This window comes from Mesoplodon bidens (genome assembly GCF_964165515.1).
Source record: "Mesoplodon bidens genome assembly, chromosome: 19".
NCBI classification, from domain to species: domain Eukaryota; kingdom Metazoa; phylum Chordata; class Mammalia; order Artiodactyla; family Ziphiidae; genus Mesoplodon; species Mesoplodon bidens.
The window spans coordinates 44,300,565-44,324,114 of NC_138179.1; the positions used below are offsets into that span (position 1 = coordinate 44,300,565).

Here is a 23,550-nt window from a genome sequence, read left to right on the forward strand (position 1 = left end):
GTGATGGGGCCTGGGGGAGGGTGGGAGGTGGAGGCATGGGCCCGGAGCTTGCTCTCCTGAGCATGGAGCCTGCCACGCGGGTCAGGGGGCGAAGCTCTCTGTGTCAGGCAGACAGAGGTGGCGAGGGGGCTGGGGAGCAGGACAAGCAGGCTCCGAGCACAAGATGACAGGGCCCCTGTCCTGCCTGTGGTCCACCTCCTGGCAGGAAAACAAGAGGTGGCTCAGGGCTTGCCTCGTCACCATTTCAGCTGGGTCCGCATGTCAGCAGGCTGGGGTGGGGAACCCGCAAAGAAGAGCTCAGGCCCTTTCGGAACTTCAGGGACCACTGGCATAGCCATGGTGGCTTAGGAGGAGCAAAAGCAAGCCAGCAGCAGGTGGGAGATCCACCTGCCCCACCTGTTCCCCATGCATGTGGGTGGGGCCGCCAAGCTTTCCCTGCAACGCACGCAAGGCCAGCATGCTCAGCTCCAGGACAAGTGGGTGTGGACCAGGAAGTGGCTGATTACCACACATCCGTGGGAGCACATCTGTGGTCCCAGTTCAAGAGGGACGGACCTTCCCACCCGGCCAGCCCTGCAAGTCACCATGGGCAGGAGAGCCTGCTGGGGGCCATGAGCCCAACGGATGGATGGATGATGTCCCCTTGCAGACGGTGCCTTGATTAGAAAGGACAACACCCGGGGCATGGGGCATGCAGGGTGGTGTTCTCACTGGGATGGCGACTGCCAGGTCCAAGCCCCTGGGTCCCAGCAGGGGCCCACTCAGCAGCCACTTCGAGCACCCACCCCAGGCAGCAGGAACATGGCTATGTGTCAGCTACCGTGCTCTTCACTCCCCAGAAAACCCAAGGTGGGTGGAAGCACTTCCTTCCCATAAAGGTGGTTAAGGCAGGGGACTGGTATGTGCACATGGCCTGCACCCGGCGACAACTCAGCCACATCCATGCCACGTCCCACAGGCTCATTCCACCTACTCCTGATCAGCTTACAAAGTACACCAACAGGCTTCTAAAGGACAGACACGAACGCCCAGTCTCAGAAAATTAGTTTCAAACAGTTAATCTAAACAAACCAAAACTCAAACTGATGAAATAAAGACCACATGGCAGGGGCAGGGAATAAAGGTAGAAGTCGTCATGAATTTATTATTTACACGGTAGTTAAGGACACAAATACAGTGGTCATACAAAAGCGCAGTTCAGAGACTTGGCAACGGATACACAGGTTGATACAGACATTCCAACTATGTTTCCTGCAAGTCAGGATGGGGAGTTAAATAAGGGGGGGACACAACTGTCCACAACCACACTGCTGAGGACTCGGGGTCAGAGTCCACTTCTCAAATGCCACCTGGCAATTTCAGGTGGAAACCTGGATGCAGAATGTTGGGGCTGCGGCTGCTAACACCTTGCTGGGAAGGGGAAGCCCACCTCTGCAGAAGGCACTGGGCCACAATGAAAGCCCCCAACTCACTCTGACCCACGCGAGCTCCCTCTGCACTCCCAGAAACACAGCCCGATCTGGCCAAGTGCCCACACCCCAAAACATTTACAGAGTAGCCAGCTCAGGAATCAGAAAAAAGTAAACAGCTGCATTCTGTGCCATCAATACAGCAGTCAGGGCATCCTAGGACCAGCATCCCTGTGCTGAGACTTTGGGGGCAGGAAGGGAAAACACAGACGTGGACACCTTTTAGGTCCCTATCTTCCTACGAGTGTCCCAGTTTCCAAACAGAACACACTGCAGGGGGATGATGCAAAGAAATGTGAAAGTACCTATCAACATATATATTGCACCTCGTTTCCAGAGATGGGGGCTCCTGTCTACCGGCCACCATTACTACCTGGTGCCTCTGCTACTGCAAAGTGAGGGAGAGCATCTCAGGAAACCACCTGGAGCTGGGCTGCCCCAGAAGGTCCTTCTGGGGAGATTCAGCCCTGCTCTGACTCTTGGCCTCTGTGGGGTCACTATGTCCCAGGGAAAGTCACAAAAGCGGGTGACCCTTCACCCTCCTGGACAATCAGGTCATCAGAGTCACCTGCTTCTTGGCACTTCAGAGTGGATTTCCTTGGGCTCGCTGGCCTTTCTGGGCAACGCTGGCACCCAGGGCAGATACCATGGCCCTTGGTTTTGAGCACAGAGATATTAACACAGATTAAGGGCCAATCTCCACTGGTAATATTGACAGCCTATTTAGAAAATTTCCCAGATTCAAAAGCATTGAGGCAACCACCACCAAAATAATCACACACGACTCCACGGAGGGCCCAAGTCTCTCAGTATGAATTCCTCTCCCGAGGGATCAGCGACACGACGCGAAGCCACAGCTTCTGCAGTCTTCAGGCTCAGTTTCCTTCTCGCTGCGTCTGGGAAGGTCAGATCGGCGGGCTGCTCTGTGGGGAAGCACCCGCTGCGCCCATGCGTGTAGCCAGCACTTTCTAACTGCTCTGATGATTCAAGAATCCCAGCGGGTCTGCAGTGAGCAGGCATTTCAGTTTACGGTGGGGAAAGGAGCATGACAGCCAAAACCAGGTTAATGAGGTCACGAGACACACGGCACACACGGACACACACGTTACTTACACACACATGTACACGTGATAGGATTTCTGATGAGAAAATCCCTTCTGCACAGTGACCACACATCAAGCCACGAGACGCAGACCACGGAGACCCACGTGCTCCGCTCCCTGCCTCGCTCCTTCCACACGAACTCCACACCACTGCCTGCTTTAGAATTCTTTAAAGTCAGCATCTTCAAGACCGCAAAAACAGATATGAAAGAAACAATAAAGACAGATTTCTTCACACAGATTTAAGCCAATAATTTTTAGCAAAATGATACAAAACTGTCTTAACCAAGTAGAAGATCGGTAGTTACAGTAGACTCGGCAGGGACATGGGTGCGCCACCACGGAGGGGACTGAAAGGCTCTTGAATGGGAGTTTGATTCTCTCTGCAACCATCTCACTGCTTTCGTCCCAGCCCCGCTAGAACCAAGTTCATGGGGGCTCAGTGCAGCCCCTGGCGATGGCAGCGCTTGGAGTCTGTCCAGCTGGGTTTGTGTTTTGTTTCCCCCATGGGCGTCGCTGGGTGGGTGGCCTGGAGAGGTCCCGGTGTTAACATTTCGGTTCTAGACCGGGGGCGTGTCACTAGTAACAGAGTAGATCAGCCATGCATTGTCTGCCCTCAGCAAAAAGGAGAGTTCTCATCGGTGCACGACAGACTGCAGACCACTGGACGCCACCCGACCGGGAATCTGTCGGAGCCAAAGCACAGGAGAAGGTCAGCGTGAGGCCAGAGGAACGGAGCCGGTCGGGCTTGGGCAGAAAACACCAGTGACAGTGCCCTGGTGGGGAGGGGACAGATGCCGCCTAGCCCCTCTGGACACGTGCACCCCCAGCTGCTCTGGAAGGTCCCTCGAGTCCAGGATACGTGCAGCAGAAAGAGTGACAGGAAGACGGGGAAGGAAGAGCCATGCAGGCAAGGAGGCTGTGGGGCTGCGAGCTCATGATCAGTCAGACCAGAGTCCAAGCGGGCAAGAGATGCTTGCTCCCAGCCCCTCTTCCTGGAAAGTAGCCTGGTGTTCCAAAAACAGGGACCAGGCCCCAAGCGGGCACTGGGACTCCACGTGGGGCAAGACGTGAAAAGCATTTCCCATCAAGATGTCCCCAAGAGTGCAGTCACGTTACAACTGCAGCTGGTCTCCCACCGCAGCGCCGAGTGGACAGAAGCTGCAAGCCCTCGGCCGGGAGGAGCCACAAGAGTTGCCACCAAGAGGGGAGCCTGGCTTGGATGCCCAGCCATGCACCAACGGCAGGGAGCGGGTGGCTGTGGCTGATGGGTGAATACAGATGAGAGCGTGGTGGACAAGATGCCAGGCAGAGACCAAGTTCAAAAAGAAAAACAAACGAGGAGGACAGAAATCAGTGCTAAAGGAAGAGAGATGACAAAGCCGGGACAGCAGGGACCATCAGGAGTGTCTCACGCAGCAAGAGTGCAAGAGCCCCTGCCAAGCGCGGCCCCCACAGCCAGCATGACACGGCACACGTCCAGCGACCGACCTGGAACCACGCGGCCCCGAACCTTCTGAGGCCCCTGGGGCCACTGGAGCCGAGACTGGGCTCCTGCTCCCCACACCGGCTCCCAACTGGAGACCACAGCAAAGGCCAAAGGCCAACAGACAGGATTCTGGGGTCACCCCAGACTGGACAGCCCACCACAGCTGCTCTAGAATCCACGTGAGGAGAGGACCTGGGCTAGGGGCCTTGCTCTACCTGGAGCACCTGGCATGCAAGCCCGACCCCCTGCGTGCTCCCTCGGGTCGGCGAGCGGGCGGCAGCTCCCACCCCGCCCGGCGCCTGCTGAGGAGCCCCGCCGTGAGCACACTCACCCAGTGCTGCCTTCCGACGGGGAGACGTGCAGCTACTTGCCGTGATGTTCGAAAGGAATGCTATTCTGAGGTGGGGGGAAAAGACAGCTGTTGGTAAGGGTTACGCTGGCCGGACCAGCACGTGAGGCCCTCCTGTTTCCGCAAGCACTGCCTCGCCTTGCCTCAACCAGGTCCATGACCACTGGCCAGGGCCGCTCGAGGGGACCCAAGGACCACACAGGAGCTCAGTCTCGCCTCTCGAGAGTGGCCCCTGGACATGCAGCCGCTGCTGCTCCTTGAGGATGGATCTGGCAATGGGGCCAACAAGGGAGACCCTTCCCAACTCTCACGGAGTAAGAAAACTGGATGCCCAGATGGCAGCCCCTCCATCAGCTCTTGGGACCAGCGGCTCCCCAAGGCCTGTGCTTGGCAGGTGGAGAGAACACCACCTCCCTGTGACAAAAGGACTGGACACATTTCCTCACTGACACAAGGAAGAGGACACGGTTGTGGACCTTACTTGGGGCGCAGGGATTAAAACGAGTAAGCCTGAAGGAGAAACTGGCACCACGGACCAGCATCACGTTCTGCCAATAGCACCGGATGGAGGAGGCCCTCCTCACAAAGAGAGACATGACAAACAGGTTCATCCACCAGGAGCCCTTCAGTCTCCACATTATTCCAGCTGGAGAGGCCAGATTCACAGGCCGGGGTCAGGGATGTGGGGACTGTGGTCCCGGGAGAAGCACGTGGGGGTGAGGAGGAACGGCCAGGACAAGCGACACATATGTCACACCCTCCCACCTCCAGCTGGAGAGGGTCAGCAGGGCCCTCCCCCAAGCAGGCGGGCGGCTCTGGGCACTTCTGTGCTGAGGATGAGCACTCCTTTGCACTCGGTGCATTGGCACAGGACGCAACCTCTCCTCTTTGAGGGGCAAAGAGGAAGCTGGTAGGAAGCAGCCCCCGCCGGGCCACAGAGAGGCCAGGGTCTGTGCACACGCGGTGCCACCCCCTGGACTGGTGTGTCACTGCCCCTACCCCGGCTCGTATCTTTGCGGGGGAGGGCGATGAATGGAGGCCATAGAGTTGTAAAAGCTGGAGCAACTCTGACCACGCCCTTGGTGGACAAGAGCCTTTGAGAGTCTCTTAGGAAGAGCGCCTGGGGGATGACCAGAAAAACCCAAAGGACCGAGCTGTCCCCAGGATGGAGGCCACCGGGGACACGCCCTCAGGGGCTTTGTCCTCAACATGAAGATCCTAAGGAAACCCCCAGGGTGACTAGGGTGCTTCTTTTGGGAGAGGATACCCCCAAATGGAATCTCTGCAGAGACTCCCCCCAGTGCTCAGGCCCACATGACACTTCTTTGTATGGAAAGCAGAGAACCAGAGAACAAAGACACGTGATTGTGAGGACAGACCCTGGAGCTACGTGTGGTCAGCGCTCACGGGTTGGTGGCCTGAGGGGTGGACACAAGCTGGAGAAGCAGCTGGACTAAGACCCGTAACCACCTGGCACCCTCAGAACCCTCTGCCTCTTCCGTTTCCCTCAACGATCCTCAAAGCAAAATACGTTTTCTTGTGTTAAAAAAAAGTTAAGCCTGTCCCTTCCTTGGTCCTTGATGGCTGAGGTGTTCCAGGGCCCTCAGCCAGGCCCACTTGGCCAGGGGCGGCAAAACACCTCCCAGGACCTGCTCCCAGCTGCTGGCTCATGCGTTCCAGGGCTCGTGGAAGAAACGTGTTAAGCCCTTTCCGTGTCTTGTGGTCACAGAGGAGGGGTGTGGGGCCGGGAGCCCTAAGAGGCCCAATCTCATCACTCTGGCCAGACCCGCTGAGCCCCACAGTTCAAACGACCTGCGTCTTCAGCCTCTTTGAGAGAAAATTACCATATAAGAACCCATTTCTAGTAGAATTACTAGTAATTTAGAAGTGTTTGGTAAAAATACTATTTCACTTGATTAAAGAAAAATGGTCAGGAGCATTTCCTCTGCCTGGGCACACCTTGTTCCTCTGCCAGAAGACCAGCTGGACACCACAGGACCGAGGTTCTGGGCAATTCTCACAGACTCTGTGCCCTCCTGATCAACGTGCTCAATCCACCACATTCAGCAACAAGCTACACCTAATGCCCAGCAAGCACAGGGGGAGGGCAGGGCGCTAAATGTAAACCTGAGGCATCGTGGTGAAGCAAACGGATGCTACCCCAGTACACGGCCAGGACCTGGGCTTCAGTCATTCCTGAACTCACCACCTGCCCACCCAGCAGACACCATCGGGTAGTCCCGGCCCCCACAGGACCCCTGCCCACCGCCACTGCCCACGGGAGGAGACCCTGAAAGCTAGCTGAGGAATAACGTCCGCAAGCAGGTAAAGAGCTGCTCTGCTGAGGGAGGCACGTTAGTGAGAACAGAAAAACAGCAAGGAAAGCCAGATGGGGAAGACGACATGGGTGGAGGAGGCCCTGGGTCCAGGCCCTGCACCTCTGAGCACACTCGCCTCGCCAGAGAGAAGACAAACGTCAGAAGGGGCGTCAGAAGACAGGAACCCTCAGCCCCACAGCATGTCGCCAAGCGCTGGGCATGACACTGCAGAGTGACCGCCGGCAATACGCCACCCCCCACCCCCCCGGGTTCTCTGCTGGGGGAGCACCTGGTCAACAAGAACAAGGACAGAGTCCCAAAGGCTGGAGGTGCCCACGACAAACGGCATGAGCAGGCAGGCTGGCGCTTCCAGTCTGCCCAGGGAAGACGGCCAAGCCTCCAAAGCTGGCCGGGGGCTGGGGGCCACACGGAGGGCAGCCGGAGAGAAAAGGTCCCGTGGCACATCCCAGCACAACTGCGGGGGTGGCGGGGGGGGGGGGCTGGGTGTAGAGCCCTTACCCCACAAAGCTTGTCACAGAGGCTCTCAACCAACGGGCCAAACTGCGAGGGGCACAACATTCCCCCAATGGTTAAAACACCCAAAAATGGGGAGAAAGGGAAGGCAGGAAAGAAGGAAAGCCTTCGAAACTATCATCCCACTCTGTTTGGAGCCCGTAAGACCAGACCAAACATGGAGAAGCCAGAGGCCTGCAGCGCCCAGTCTGGGTTGAGATCAGGCACCGGCGGCGCGTACCTGTGAGGTGGACATGCGGGAGGTATCTTGCCGGCCCGTGAGGTCGGACGAGGAGATGTTGACTGGGGCACCGCGGTGCAGCCGCATACTCACTTTCCGCTCTCTTTCCATGCCGGACACGGGCCTAGGAGAGGTGTTCGCTGGAGGAGAGGGAGACAGGGGTGAGCGTGAGGCCTCGGAATGCGGCCCCACGCTCCAGCACGGGGTCTCTCCTCGGGAACCACATCTAACAAGGACCCTCGGCTGCCTCGGTGTCGGGCCCAGGACAGGCTATTGCACCCCAAGACTAGGCCGGCACCACAGGCTCTGCTGATGCCCCGGGAGCGAAGCACCAGGTGTCCAGTGGGAGGGCAGCCGGAGCCTCTGCCTACAATGCTTGTCTCGACAAGCAAGGAAGAGGCTGGAGAGGTTTGTGATGGAGGATGTCGTGCCATGAGAAGAACAAGAGGCAAAGCAACAGAGCTCGCAGGGAACACAACCCTTCAAGAGGCCAACGTCTGGGAAACACATTCCCGAAGGCACTGTCCCAGGGCGTTCCCTGACCTAACTTCGGAAATAAGAACTGATCAGAATAAGGATGCACATGTCTTCACCCACCAGGCACTCCTGCCCAGGCCCCACGAGGTCACACACTGGAGTGTCCAGAGCAAGTGACACTCAAAATAGAACCCCTACTGCCTGCAGAGCAGGGGCCGGGGTGCAAGCTGCAGCCCCGGGACCACTCACCAGTGTGTGAGGTAGGGGTGAGGGGGGTGGGAGGAGCCACCTCCTGTGTCCCCCTCAGCCGGCCCGAGGCCGTGGAAGGGAGGCCGCGTGTGGCTGGATTTCGGGAGTGTCTCAACCGCTCCTCTCGGTCCCGGCGTTCCCGCTCAGCATCGTCAGCTGCCCGGCTGGCTCCCTACAGAGGAAAGAGGGCGAGACCAGAACTGAACTGGGTTTGGTGAAAAACCACCTGAGGCCCTTGGCTGCTACTCGAGAAAACACCAGGGCGTGTGGGACAGTCTGCCCGCAAAGCCGTCCACAGCCTCACGGCAAGCCAGGCACTCCTCCCTCTGGGTCCACGCATGGCCCGTCCCACGACCGTGGGCGAGCAGAACCAGGCTTCTCAGTCTCCTCTTCCCAGCACAGCAGAGGAAACCCCCACCCCATCGCCTCAGCACCTCCTCAGAACCCAGACACCAACGGCACCTGGCGGCCCTCTTCTCTGCGACCATTCACACGGGGATGGGAAACAGCCCAGGTCAGAGGTGGCCCAATGCGGCGACAGTTGGGGGAGTCCGCAAGGCAGGTGGGAGGGACAGCATTTGGTTGGCTGAGGGGTCCAACTAGAGCCCAGACGCCCGGGCCAGGCCCATGTCCTGTTGGTGCACTTGAAATAAGGAGGCCAGCAGCCAGGCTCATCCCAGGGGGCCATGCGGTGGGCACCACCTAAGCTAAGCTAGTTGCTCCCAGAACAAACAGCTAGTTACACTTTCAGTGAACATCACACCAGAAACACGGGGACATTTGATTTTAAGTGGTGATGCTAAGATACCTGCCCTAGTAGAGGTCACATCCTAATTACCAGCGCTGTAAGGCAAGAGTCTGAAAACTGCAGCCCACAGGCCAAATGCAGCCACACCCGTTCCTGCAAATACAGTTATCTTGGCACAGCCACGCCCACTCACTGCCGCACTGCTTGGGCGGCTCTCCAGTTACAACACAGAGTTGAGTGGTCACACCACTGTGCTGACAGCAAAGTTAAAATTATTGACTGCCTGGTCCTTTACAGAAGAGGTTTGCTGAGCCCCTGGGAGGGATGACAATGTTAGAACAAAGAACTTATTAAAGTGGCTCTGGCAGGAGGCCCACTCTGATGTCCAGACTCCAGGTAACCTGAGGCACCACTCCCAAAGGCTGCCCTTCGAAGGCCACCCTAACAGAGGGGCCTGGCACCCGGATGGCATGGGCGAGGTCCAGGGCAGGCTGGCTCTGCGGGCTGGCCCCCGCTCTGGGAGGCTGCAGCCCCCCACCCGTACCTGGTCCCTGTGTGAACACCCCTGCACCTGTGAGACCATGGGATAAGGCTTCCTGTTTTGCACCCTCTGAAGAGGAGGTTCTGTTCCTCCATCAGATTTTGTCACCCTAGAAACGAGCCCATTTTTGTATTAAGCTCATAGAACACATTTTTAATGAAAGAGAAAGTGGAAATTAAAAAAAAACTGGAATTCTGGCCGTAGTGTTGGAGATTAAACAAACTCATACAACAGATTCAGGGACAGGCAGCCTGTTTTAGAGAGGAAAACAAATTAAAGTTCAAGCCCCCCCACCCCCAGCCCCGGGAGCATGCGTGCGCACAACACAGGCTCACACTTAATGAACGAACTGGGTAACAAAGGAAATCAAATGTAAGTCTAGCTCATCACAAGGCCAAACGCAGACCTAACACACAGCGCCTCCCAGGCCACCCACCCCCTCAGAGGCCGAGCCTCGGCACGGCCTGGTAGGGGGAGGAGTAGGGAAGTCTTCACCCAACCCGGCGGCAGCCACACCCCAGTGACAAGGAACTCACAGGCCAGAGCAGCCTCAATGTCCTTAGGATGGATGATGATGATGATAAAATGACCTCAGCATTCCAAGTAAGAGCCTTGGTCTGGGCAGACCTGCACTGCAGACATATCTCAGGCCCAGGAACCCCACAGCCCCGCTGCAGCCTTGAGGTGCCTTCTTCACTTGCCAACAGGCATCTGGCTTCTCAGAACCCCTCGTGCTCCCCGTGTGGCAGCCATGCCTCCTGAAGCCCCACCCCGTGTAGCTACCAGGAAGGGACGGCAGCAGCTAGTGGCCTTCTGCTGACCGGCATGCCCCTTCCACGCTGAGCAGTCGGTAAGCTGGGGGCGCACTTACGAATTTGAGCATGTTCCAGTCGAACACGTAGTCGTAGGAGAAACCCTGGCGATGGAAAAGGTTCCTGAAGAGCTGTCTCAGGTATGAGTAGTCAGGCTTATCGTCAAAACGCAAGGAACGGCAGAAATTCAGGTACGTGGCGAATTCAGCTGTAAAACACCATGAAACTCAGAGGTAACCAGCAGTACCCCTGACTGGAAGCCAGCATGGTGTCTGTCCACAAAACCCTTGACCACTCCCAGCCACCCAAACAGAGGGTGTGAAAGCTGGAACTTGAAACACCGAGCATGCTTTGAGGAAAGAGGCTGAGAAAACTGAGCACACAGAGCATAACAGAGTTTCACCTGAGGCATTTATCACAAGGGCAGTCCCACAAAAACAAAAGGAAAACTCCCTGAGTTTTACGGCTCAAGAAGGTAGAGGAGGGGCTTCCCTGGTGGCGCAGTGGTTAAGAATCTGCCTGCCAATGCAGGGGACACGGGTTCGAGCCCTGGTCTGGGAAGATCCCACATGCCGCGGAGCAACTAAGCCCGTGCGCCACAACTACTGAGCCTGCGCATCTGGAGCCTGTGCTCCGCAACAGGAGAGGCCGCGACAGTGAGAGGCCCGCGCACCACGATGAAGAGTGGCCCCCGCTCGCCGCAACTAGAGAAAGCCCTCGCACAGAAACGAAGACCCAACACAGCCATAAATAAATAAATAAATAAATAAATAATAAATTAAAAAAAAAAAAAAAAAGAAGAAGGTAGAGGAGCGCCAGGGACAGAAGGCTGAGGCCAGCTAAAGGGCAGGCCGCCTGCTCACTCTTCACCCCCCAACCATGCAGGACATCAGTGGGGCCTCGGCAGCCAGCCTCTGGGGGGCTTCCCTGGTCCCTTTCCCGGAGCCTCACAGGCCCCCATCCTCCCACAGAACCACAGGGCTGGCTCGCTGTCCACCTGAGGACACTCACAAGGGTAGCCTTTACACAACACCTCAATGGGAGTGGACATCTTCTTCTCACTGATCCTCTCATACTTCTGCCTCTTGGTAGCAGCCTTCAGGCCCTGCCAGGGCAGCGAGCCCAGGTTGAAGTACATGAGCACGTAGCCCAGAGACTCCAGGTCGTCCCTTCGAGATTGTTCTGGGGAGAGAGGACAGCGGGTCAAAGCAGCAAACACCCCGCTTCCTGGGGATGAACTCAGAGCCACAGGGAAGGACACCTGGATTCCTTGTTTCAGCACAAGTGCCCCTGCTGTGCTGTTCAGAGACGCACTGCCACCCGTCAGGAAGCCCCAGCACGTGCCTGTCTCCCCACTCCCCACAAGGTAAGGTCTCCAGGCCCGGACACCAGCCTCTGCTACAAAGGTTTGACGCCAGCCTCCACACCCAACATGCTGACCCCCCTCAGGGCCCCCAGGAGGCTGTAGGACAGCTGGGCCTGTGGCTGGGGCGGGAGGGCTCACCGATGCCGAGGTGCGTGTTGATGGAGGCGTAGCGTGCCGTCCCGGTGAGGTTCTTGTTCTCGCGGTAGGGGATGTGCTGGTGGGTGCGGGCGTCCCGGTACTTCTTGGCCAGCCCGAAGTCGATGATGTAGACCAGGTTGCCCTTCTTGCCCAGCCCCATGAGGAAGTTGTCCGGCTTCACGTCTCGGTGGATGAAGTTCTTCGAGTGAATGTACTCAATACGACTAATCTGCAGGTGGAGAAGCAGGGGTGAGAGGTTGAACCCCAGGCAGTAGCCTGGCGGAGGGAACCCAGGGAACTCAGGCCCACACGCAGACGCACCCTGCCCGCCAAGGGTCACTATCTTTCACAGAGTTAACGAGCTTCCATTTTCTCCCTGTGCACTAACCGCACAATAAGGAAGCAAACAGCCCTGAAGGCCTCATCAGACTCTGATGAATCAAACTGAGCTTGTGCTGAGCACGCAGGCTGCCCTTCACTTGAGAAAAATGAAGTCTTACCATTTGGTCAGCAAGGAGCAGGACGGTTTTGAGACTGAACTTTCTAGAGCAAAAGTTGAAGAGGTCTTCCAGGCTGGGTCCCAACAGCTCCATCACCATGACGTTGTAGTCCCCCTCAGCCCCGCACCACCGGATGGTGGGGATGCCCACTGCAAGAGAGCCAGCGTCAGTCTGCCTCCCGTGCACCGCCCACGACGCCAGCAGAGGACCGGGCAGGAGCAGTCAGAAGTGACGTGCGGAGAGGGTGGGAGGCCAACTTCACGGAAGGGGTGGGACGAGGGGCTGAGGAGGAGGAGGCATGCTCCCTCCCATACCCCCAGTCTTCCCGTAACTGACATCCTGCACCAGTGCGATGCTTAATGCTTAATCAGTGCTGATACACCGTCATTAACTAAGGTCCACACTATTCAGGTTTCCTCAGTTTTAACCTCCTGCTGCTCCAGGACCTGTCTCGGACCCCACATGACATTTACTCACCACATCTCCTCCGGCTGCTCTTGGCCGGGACGGTCTCTCAGACTTTCCTGGTTTGAACGACCCCAGTGGTTTGGAGGAGGGCTGGGCAGGGATGTGCAGACTGTCCGTCTGCTGGTTTGCCTGATTTTTTCTCATTATTACTCTGGGCTTGGGGGAGGGAGACCACAGAGGGAAAGTGCCCTGCCCACCACATGCTGTCAGGGCCTGTGCTCTCAGCATGACTCCTCACCGTGGCTGTGCCCTTGGTCACCTGGCCGAGGTGTGCCTGTCAGGTGTCTCTGCTGGGGAGTTCCTCCTTCTCCCCTTTCCATCCTGTTCTCTCTGCGGGGACGTCACCACGTGCAGTCCACACTTAAGGGGGTTGTTCGGGCCCCCTCCCGGAGGGCACAGCCATCTATACATATGACTTGGAATGCTTCCACACAGATTTGTCTCTTCTCCCCATTTACTTATTCGGTGTTTTCTCCTATCAGTACGGACCCATGAGTGTCTATTTTATACTTTGGTCTGTACTCCAACACTATGTCACTTATTCTGTTGCTCCAAGCATCCCAGCCTTCGTGGCTCCTCCGTGACTCCTGTGGCCCTTTAACACCCCCATCACTGCAGGCTCTGTTTGTTTTGAGCACTGTCTTCCTTTCTGGCACTATAAGATCCTTAACAGTTTTAGTTTTGATATCAACGGGGCAACTTTTCATTTTTACAATTGAATATTTTAAAAATACATTTGTACATTACATGAGAACAAATTTAACAAATCCATAGGTTATAAGGCATAATGTAACAAAAGCCTGTGGCCCACCACACAGACCAGGGACATTCCCAGTAATTGCATCTACTTTTACTCCCCTTGCCTCCCACACCTGCGCCCCCCAGACAACAAATGCACAGGACTGTACCCCTTCCTTGCTTTTAGTAAAGTGAGAGTGTGAGCTAAGAAATGCTCCACTTGGAGGGGAGAGCACACTTCGTCTATTCTTCCCTCGTCTGCACTGTTTGGGGTTGCTTTCCCCACTATAAACAGTGCTGCTAAATACATTCTTATGTATGTCCGCCGGGGGAAACTCTCACATGTGAAATTCTTGTTCTTAGCTAGTTTCCCCAGGTAGAGACCTAGAAACACAGGGTACAAATTATCTGACGATACAAGGTAATGTCAGACTGCTTTCCAAAATAAATAACCCACTTTACAACCCCACCACAAATGCATTAGTTCCTGCTGGATGCAGGGTCTCGTCAGAGCTCTTCATTTCTATCAATCAAGTGGCAGATGTAAAATAGTGTCTCACCGAACTCTCAATTTGGATCTTTTTTCATTATTTATTGGCATTACATGTTTCCTCTTCTCTAAAATGTCTATGCGTATCTTTGTCATTGTTTTTCTATCAGGGTGTTTTTTTCCTATTTATAGCAGTTCTTTTATAAATTCTGGATATTAAACTATTATCTTTTTTATGTGAGGAAAATACCTTTTCTCAGTTAATGGCATGTTTTCTATTTTCTTGTGGAGTCTTTTGATGAGAAGAGATGCTAAATTTTAACAAACATGAATTTATCAATCTTTTCCTTTATGAGTAATGTTTTTGGTATCTTACATAAGACACCCTTCCCGAACTCAGAGTCAGAAAGAGATGCTTATTATTTTAAAAGTACTTCTGCTTCCAGCCAAGATGGCGTAATGGGGACCCAATTTCCCCTCACATCCACAATAACTAAGAAGAGAAAAGAGAACAAAGAACATACAGAAAGACATAGGTTTTCTAAGACGCTGAACATGAGGCAATGAATGACACCGACACCTGAGACAGGATGAGCCCAGACTGCCCAAGTCCTGCCTGAGAGTGTGAGCAGAGAAGCAAGAACTGAGCAGATGAAAGTACCATCGTCTCATAACTAAGCTGAGGAAGAATTTGAGGAACATTAAAATACCCAGCACACAAGAGGGTAAAATTCAGTGTCTGGCATCCAAAGATTACCAGATATGCCAGGAAGCAGAAAACGTGATCCACACTGAGATCAACAGAAACTGAGTTAGAATCATTAGAGAAGGGCAATAAAAGTTACTATAAACTATAACTGTATTCCATGTCAAAAGAAGTTAAACAAAGGCACAACATGACAGAGATATAAAAGACCCAAATCGGGCTTCCCTGGTGGTGCAGTGGTTGAGAGTCCGTCTGCCGATGCAGGGGACATCGGTTCGTGCCCCAGTATAGGAGGATCCCACATGCCGCGGAGCGGCTGGGCCCGTGAGCCATGGCCACTGAGCCTGCGCATCCGGAGCCTGTGCTCCACAACGGGAGAGGCCACAACAGTGAGAGGCCCGCATACCGCAAAAAAAAAAAAAAAAAAAAAAAAAAGACCCATATCTAGGGATTTCCCTGGCAGTCCAGTGGTTAAGACTCCACGCTTCCAACGCAGGGGGTGCGGGTTTGATCCCTGGTCGGAGAACTAAAATTCCACATGCTGTGTGGTGCAGCCAAAAAAAGGAGAAAAGACCCAAATTTAACTTTCAAAGATGAAAACTACAAAGTCTAAGAGGAAAACTACACTGGGTGTGTGATTAACAGCAGACCAGACACTGTAGGAGAAAAGACTCGTGAACTTGAAGGCACAGCAGTAGACACTACTGGAAAAGCCAACACGAGCTTCAGAGCTGTGGGACAACATCAAGGTACCCGCCGTCTGTAACTGGAGGAGAGAGGGGAGGAGGGGGACAGAGAACACACTGAAAGAAAGAGCTGAGGAAAACGACCCACAGATTCAGGAAACTCAACAGGCCCCAAGCACAAGGACCATAAAGAACACAACACTGACATAGCTGACAGGCAAATCGCTCACTAGTGATAAAGAGAACACCTTGAAAGCAGCCAGAGAAAAAAGACATGTTAGAGCACAGTGGAGGAACATCTTCCAAGTGCTGAGAAAAGAACAGGCAACCTGCCGAAAAACACCTCAGCAGAGACAAAATGAAGACAGTTTCAGATACAAAAAGTGTGACGAATCAATCACCAGCACTGTGACATATGTAAAAGGATGTCCTTCAGGCAGGAGGCAAATGATGCCACATGGAAGTCTGGGCCTATAAAAAGGAATGAAAAGCAATGAAAATAACAACGTAAGTACATAAAAAATTATTTAAATTTAAAAGATGTGACTGCTTAAACAAAAATAACAACGCACTGCAATATTTACAACATGTAAATATAAACACATGACACTATCACGCAGGCAGGTGGGCAGGTGGAAGCCCGCAAGGTCAGGTTCCTCTGCATCCTGCTAAAGAGATGATAGACCCTAACTCAACCACTAAAGTAACAACACAGAGATAGTGACAGAATTCAAAAAAGGAGATCATCACAAGAAAAATCATTAAGAAATATAAAAAATACTTGACTAATCCAAAATAAGGTAAAAAAGGAGGGAAATGAAACAAAGACCAGATGAGACAAAAACTAACAGCAAACCCAATCCTGTCATTAATCACACTAAATGTAAACACCACAGGTAAGGCACACTTTCTCAGATTAGACAGAAAAGAAAGGACCAGATGTACTGCCCTGCCCACACCAAACACCCTTCAGATACAACTAGGTCACAAGGAGGACAGTATATCACACCAACATCAGATAAGAGAGAAGGGCTATGTCAGCATCAGACACAGTAGAACGTGTAGAAGAATATTTCCAGGGATATTACCAGTCATCTCACAGTGATAAAGGCATTGACTGATCAAGAAAACATAATTCTAAACATTCACACAGCTAACAAGACAGGTTCAAAATATATGAGGCAATAGTGCAAGGAGACAGAGACAAATCCACAATCTTACTAGAGATGTCAATCATCCCTCTCAGTAGATCACACTTTTTTTCTCCGGGGGCATTTATCAAGACAAACCACAGTCTTGACATAAAACAATAAAGCTAAAAAGGATTCAAGTTATACAATGTATGTTCTCAGAAGACAGTGGAATTCAATTAGAAATAAACAACAGCTCTCCGCAAAATCCCCAAATATCTGGAAGCTAAATAATACAGTTCAAAATAACCCATGGATCAAGGAAGAATCAAAAGGGGAATCAGCATTTGAACTACATGAAAATGAAAACTCATCAGGATTTGAGATGCTGCTATGGTAGGGGGAAAATTTATAGCCACGAAATGTCTATACTACAGAAAACACATCAATGATTTCAGCTTCCACCTTAAGAAAATACTTAATTAAACCCTAAGCAAACAGAAGTGAAATAAAAGATCACAGCAGAAACCAATGAAACAGAAAACAGAGAAACAACAGAGAAAATGACTGAGACCAAAGCTGTTTCTTTGAGAAGATTGTTGATAAATCTCTAATCAGACTGATCAGGGAAAAAATAGAGAAGGCACAAGTTACCAACATCAAGAATGAGAGGGAGGGCTTCCCTGGTGGCGCAGTGATTGAGAGTCCGCCTGCCGATGCAGGGGACACGGGTTTGTGCCCCGGTCCGGGAAGATCCCACATGCTGCGGAGCGGCTGTGCATGTGAGCCATGGCCGCTGAGCTTGCGTGTCCGGAGCCTGTGCTCTGCAACGGGAGAGGCCACAACAGTGAGAGGCCCACATACCGCAAAAAAAAAAGAAAAGAATGAGAGGGAATTCCCTGGCAGTCCCATGGTTAGGACTCTGAGCTTTCACTGCTGAGGGCCCGGTTCGATCACTGGTCGGGGGAACTAAGATCCCACAAGCCGCATGGCACGGCCAGAAAAAAAAAAAAAAAAGAGGAATGAGAGGTAACATCACTGGATTCTACAAATATTAGAAGTCTAGTAGGGAAATATTATAAACAGCTTTATGCCAATACATTCAATAACTTAGATAAAACAAACAAGTTATTTGAAAGACTCAAACCACCAAAGCCCTTGTATGCTGCTGGTGGCAACTAAGTACAAGCAGTCTGGCAGTTTCTTAAAGAGGAAAAACATTCGCTTACTTTTGGTTCAGCCATTCCACTCCAAGTCACTTACTCAGGAGAAAAAGAAATGAACGTCCATATGAATATCTACACAAAAGTTCCTAGCAGCTTTGTTTGGAGTACCTGAAACCTGGAACCAACCCAAATGAACAGGTGCAGGGACAAAGAAACTACCCACACAAGGGAGTACTTCTCAGCAATAAAAGGGAGTAGCCATTGACACACACACAAAATCTCAAGGAAAGAACACACAGTACTACTCCCTGCACAGGAAACTTTGGGAGATGCAAACTAGCCTACAGCGACAGAAGCAGATGACAGAGGGCGGGGGTAGAGGAACCACAAAAGGACCCAACAAACTTTGAAGGGCGATGGATGTGTTCGCCGCCTTATGGCAATGGTTTCATGAGAGGACACAGGCAAAACTTCTCAAATCACACACTCAAAACACATGCAGTTTGATTCACCCCAATAACGCTGATTTAAACAAATCAAAATGTTTTAGTCTTCCTCTTCACACTGAAGTCACCTGATCCACCTGAAAAGTGGAGTTTGGGGTGAGGGGAGGCAGGACTCCCAGAGACCTCAGCACTGTGTGTTCACAAGGCCCCCCTCACTGACCGTAACACCTCTTCCATTGAAGTCAGAATTCTGTGCCCACGAGGGTCTTTCTGTGTCTGGAGTGTGGGTGGCACAACACTGCAGGTGACCACACCTGACACTCCAAAGATGGACACAGTCCACACTCACACTTCCCCAACTGCATGTCCAGTAACGTCCTTCAGGCTAGTCCTCCTGCCCAGGGTACAATCTAGGACCATGCACTGCCGTGTTTAAGTCTAGAACAGTTTTTAAATCTTTCATCACAGAGACATATTTGAAGAGTTCAGGTCAATTTTGAACGGTCCTAAATTTGATTTGCCTGATGGCTGGTTCTGATCACCTGTCAGATGGAAATCTGCCAGATTTCTCCACCAAAAGGTACTTTTCTCTTTGTTATTGTAAGGTTTTTTTGGTCGCAATGCGGGGCACATGGGATCTCAGTTCCTCAACCAGGGATTGAACCTGGGCCCTCAGCAGTGAAAGAGCAGAGTCCTAACCACTAGACCGCCAGGGAATTCCCGTCTTTGTTATTAATAAGTAACCTGTGGATGAAGCTTTGAGGGTAGTGTCAATACTTGAAGTTGTATGTTTGCATCCACCTTTGATTACGGTCTAAACCAATCAATAATAAGTGCCCACAAAGTGGTGACTTTCCATTTGATTGTTCCTTCTGCCTCTGTGAAGCTTAACGTGTGTGTGTGTGTGTGTGTGTGTGTGTGTGTGTGCGCGCGTGTGTCATCGTGGACTCATGAATTCTCCTCCCCTCCTCCATGTGTTATGTAAATTTAAGGATTATTTGTTTTAGTTCTGTGAAAAATGTCACAGGTAATTTGATAGCAACCACATTCACTCTGTAGATTGCTTTGGGTAGTATGGCCATTTTAATGATATTCATTCATTCTTCCAATCCAAGAGCATGGTATATCTTTCCATTTCTTAAATCATCTTCAATTTCCTCTATCAACATTTTACAGTTCTCAGCACATAAGTCTTTCACTCTCCTTGGTTAGGTTTATTCCTAAGTATTTTATACTTTTTGATGAAATTTTAAAAGGGATTGTCTTTTTACCTTCCCTTTCTGATATTTCATTGTTGGTGTAAAGAAATGCAACAGATTTCTGTATGTTACTCTTACATCCTGCTACCTTGCTGAATTCGTTATCATTTCTAGTAGTCTTTGTGTGGAGTCCATATATAGGGTTTTATATATATATGTATGTATATAGTATCGTGTCATCTGCATGTAATGACAATTTTTTTTTTTTTTGCGTTACGCGGGCTTCTCACTGCTGTGGCCTCTCCCGTTGCGGAGCACAGGCTCCGGATGCACAGGCTCAGCGGCCATGGCGCACGGACCCAGCCGCTCCGCGGCATGTGGGATCTTCCCAGACCGGGGCACGAACCCGCGTCCCCTGCATCGGCAGGCGGGCTCTCAACCACTGCGCCACCAGGGAAGCCCCTCCAATGAAGTTTAAAATTTTTCTGCATGCAGGTCACACCTGGCTTAGGATTTATTCCTCTATACTTACAGTATTTAAGAATGAAACTTTGGCCTCTGGACTCCTCTGGGGCCAGCAGCCACCTGACCAGGGATCTGGGCTCCGCTACTGCGGGCTCTGTGTCCAACAGCTGCTTGCAGGCAGCTGTTCCAAGGAGCCAGCAGAGCTGCTGTGAGGTACTGGCACCTCAAAGTGGGTCACCATGCACCTGGTTCAGCTTCCTATCCACAACCACTGGGGTCACACTTGGCCTCCAAGTGGATGTCTTTGAGCCCCAGAGTCAGCTGCACACAGAGGGCTTCCAGAGCTTGAAGGAGGGAGAAGCAGTGGAGTTGACCTTTCAGAAGTCCCCCAAGGGCCTGGAGTCTCTCCAGTTACCAGTCCTGGTGGGTGTTCTGTGCGGGGAGTGAGAAGCACCAGAGGGCAGAATTGAGCCACAGTGGGTGGCGCTTTTCACGATCACAAGGTTTGAGGAACATAGTGGCAAAAGCAGGGAAAGGGTGGGTAGGGGCACTGCCACCCCTACCACGGCATCCACCCACTTCCCTCTTGCCAGGGGGAGGGGTGAGACAGAGGAACGCCAACCATGCTCCATGCAAGTGCTCGAGGGCATGGGGGAAATCCCTCCAGAACCTGCATACTTATTGGTCTCCACCCCCAAATTTCCAGCTTTTCAAAGTGGCCAGGATAGGGAAGTGTTTTCCTTTCAAAGGCTATGTAATAATAACACTTCCTGTGTCGGCGTGAGAAGACTGAGCACAAGACCAAAGCACAAATCACTGCTCTCTGGGAGAGTCTCTCAGGGCTGAGGCAGGGCTTCCCCTCCTCCTGACCCATTCTTGGGACAGGACGCCAGGCTGAGAGCACAGGCAAAGGGGTGGCTGGCGACAGCTGCGGACCTGCTACCAACCCCCCTCCCCCCTGCAGCCAGCACCACTTGTTTACTGCTCCTTGGGGTCCCACTTTCTCAGGATGCCAGCTGCACTAGCTGTGTGCAAGTGACCCATCTTCTGCATTTTAACTTTCTCCTTGATAGAAACGTTCTGTGTGTTTTAGTCTCAGGAAGTGCACTCTCAAGCCCTTGAGCAATCCCAGGCAGAAGGCAGCAGCTCCAGGACTGCACAGCAGGAATATCTTTTGATGTTCTGTTACCAAGGAGAACAATGTTTTGGAGGGCAGAGCCTACTGAATCACCTCACTTTTTTTCCTGATCAGAGGTGGCTTGTGTGTGTGTCCTCTTGAACCCCTCCACCTTCAATGTTCCACAGGAGACGAGGTTTTAACTGCTGCCCCATGACTTGATCTCCTCCTACTGGAAGGCTGGAAATCAGCCTCAACAGGAAACATGGTGTGGACAGGTCAGGACAGGCAGACCCAGGTGCCGGCGCCAAGAGGAAGGCACGGCTGGGTGAGGGATTCCAGTGCCGGATCTCCAACCCCAGGCATAGACTCACTTCATTTCCCCGATCCTTCATTAGGGTTCCTGTGTATCCATAAAAAAAGGGTTCAAAGGGTACCTCTGCACCCACCAAGCTGCCAACCGGCCAGATGAAGCAAAGACCAAAATCCTTAAGCTTTAACAGGGGGTTTCTTGCCTCGGCTTCTCGAGACCACAGGCAAGGGCTTCTCTCTAGTGCCTGGTGCCAGCATCCTGCCCGCAGTAGCAACGGTCAGTGTTGCAGCAGGTGAAGGACAAAGGGCTCAGTTCACAGGCTGGGACTCGTGGCGTTGGAATGGGGTGGACGCACTGGAGCACATGGGTTGGGGGGACGTATGTCTGATGCCGGGTTCTGTCACCCCAGCTGCTGCCCTTCTAGTTACTGGAGGCTTCATAGGACTTCACGAGCCACTGATCTGAAAATGAACGCTAGGTAGCCTAGTTGGTGTAAATATAATGTGTTGGTCTTTTTCCACGTTCTTCTGGGGTTTCACTGTTTACAAACTTCCTACTGTATTCAAAGAACAGCCAGACAAAAGGTTGTGCACCAGGCAAAGAATGTGAAACATAAACTTGGGGAGGGCCCCACTCAAAACAGGGGTCCTGAGCCATCCTTTCTTTCGTGCCCCCTTCCCCCATTTCAGACCAAATCTGTCCTAAAACTTGACTCCTACTCTACTCCCTCCTCCACCCCCAACCCCCCAGAAGCCCACACACCTGTACATTTAGCTTGTGTGGTGTCTCTACAACTCTTAAGTGATTTGTGCAAAAGTGCTGAAGCAGCTAGAAACACTCCATGCCTTGTTCCCAACTCCAAGTCAAGACTGTTCCTTGACATGATTCATGACAAACACACTGCTGTAACTGGATGGATCAAACCTACTTTAATCTCAAATCCCAGGGTAGGGACTTCCCTCGTGGTCCAGTGGTTAAGAATCCGTGCTCCCAGTGCAGGGGACCCGGGCTCTATCCCTGGTTAGGGAACTAGATCCCGCATGCCACAACTAAAAGGTCCCACACGCCGCAACTAAATGATCCCGCATGCGGCAATAAGGATCCCACGTGCCACAACTAAGACCCAGAGGAGCCAAATAAATAAATAAAATAAGTATTAAAAAAAAAATCCCTGGGTAGAGAAAAGCAAGGGGGGCCTTCTATGTAGAAAGTGAGGTTGGGAGACCAAGCAGGGAAAGATGAATCTCGAAGTCACTCAGGAGCTTTTGTGCAAGTGCAAGAAATTTCTGTCAAAGTGGCCACATGATTGTTCAACAGGAAACAGAAATATAACTCCATGCTCACGGCCAGACACCAAAGCTTGGTCTGAAATGTTGAATGTACGAGGAAGGAGGAGTCTGTCCTCTCCTGTTCCCCTCCCCTTGCTCCCGAACTACAGGAGACTAAGCCCTGGGGCCTGGAGAACAAAGACTCAGTGGCTGACTCTGCCATGCCAGCACTTCCTTTCCCACTCGCCAAGTCCTGTCACACATCTTGGCCCTTTCCCTCCCTTTTCCCTGTCAAATGCAATGAATAAAGACTTACTCATACTGAGGGGAAAAAGAATTACATTTCCTAACTGACCGTTATCGGTGTAATGAAAGGAACTGATTTTATCCTTTGATCTTAAGCTATCTGGCTCAACGCTCTAACTTGTCTTGTGGGTTTCCTATGTAGGAAGTTAAATCACGCACAATTAAGTTTTATTTCTTCCTTCTCCATCCTTTAAATTTAAAAAAATTTTAAAATTTCTCCCTTCTGTGCTAGCTTCTGTGCTAGCTGAGACACCCCATGACACACTGGAGAGGAATGGTAATGGCGAGGCTGAAGATGGTGTGGATCCAACAGGAGCTCTGAGGCCGTGCAGGCAGGAAGGTAAATGTGTCATACCACCTGGGAACACATCCCTGTGGCCCGGGTGCCACCCTGCAGGCCGAGCACCTGCCTGCTTCATGGAAAGCAATTCCACTAACAGGCTTTGCACCAGATGTGGCGAGGGAGTCGCTGAGGCACCATCCTTAAGAGCAAAACACTAGAAGCCAGCCAGGGCTCTTCAACACAGGGAGGACTGTTTATGGAGACACAAGAGTCTATAAACAACAATGAAACCCATCAAACCACAACTGTGTCAAACATGGAAGAACCTCAGGAACACAGTGGATCAAAAAAGAAAGTCGTAAACACACACGGCAAGACTGTATTACTCATATTCAAAAGCGTATGAATTGGGACGACACGGGGCGCGGACCTGCCACTCGTCTGCTCTGACGGTCT

At 52.3% G+C, this 23,550-nt stretch overlaps 1 protein-coding gene across 4 annotated transcripts in view; it reads right to left on the bottom strand.

Annotated features, from left to right (window-relative positions):
* Positions 1 to 1,118: 1,118 nt before the first annotated feature.
* The window catches only part of CSNK1D (casein kinase 1 delta), a 34,920-nt gene continuing 12,488 nt past the window's right edge, over positions 1,119 to 23,550 (bottom strand). The window contains exons 3-10 of one of the 4 annotated variants that reach the window (XR_014014033.1): positions 12,314 to 12,462; positions 11,814 to 12,042; positions 11,321 to 11,491; positions 10,369 to 10,517; positions 8,209 to 8,380; positions 7,483 to 7,622; positions 2,583 to 3,258; positions 1,119 to 2,472 (exon numbers count right to left, since the gene is read on the bottom strand). Coding sequence is in view for 3 of the 4 variants with exons in the window: in XM_081219911.1 (XP_081076037.1) it covers positions 3,208 to 3,258; positions 7,483 to 7,622; positions 8,209 to 8,380; positions 10,369 to 10,517; positions 11,321 to 11,491; positions 11,814 to 12,042; positions 12,314 to 12,462 (1,061 nt within the window). In the remaining variant the exon portion in view is untranslated. Of the gene's footprint in view, positions 3,259 to 4,392; positions 4,458 to 7,482; positions 7,623 to 8,208; positions 8,381 to 10,368; positions 10,518 to 11,320; positions 11,492 to 11,813; positions 12,043 to 12,313; positions 12,463 to 23,550 lie in introns of all 4 variants that reach the window. The other 3 variants (XM_081219913.1, XM_081219912.1, XM_081219911.1) reach the window with 3 other exon arrangements.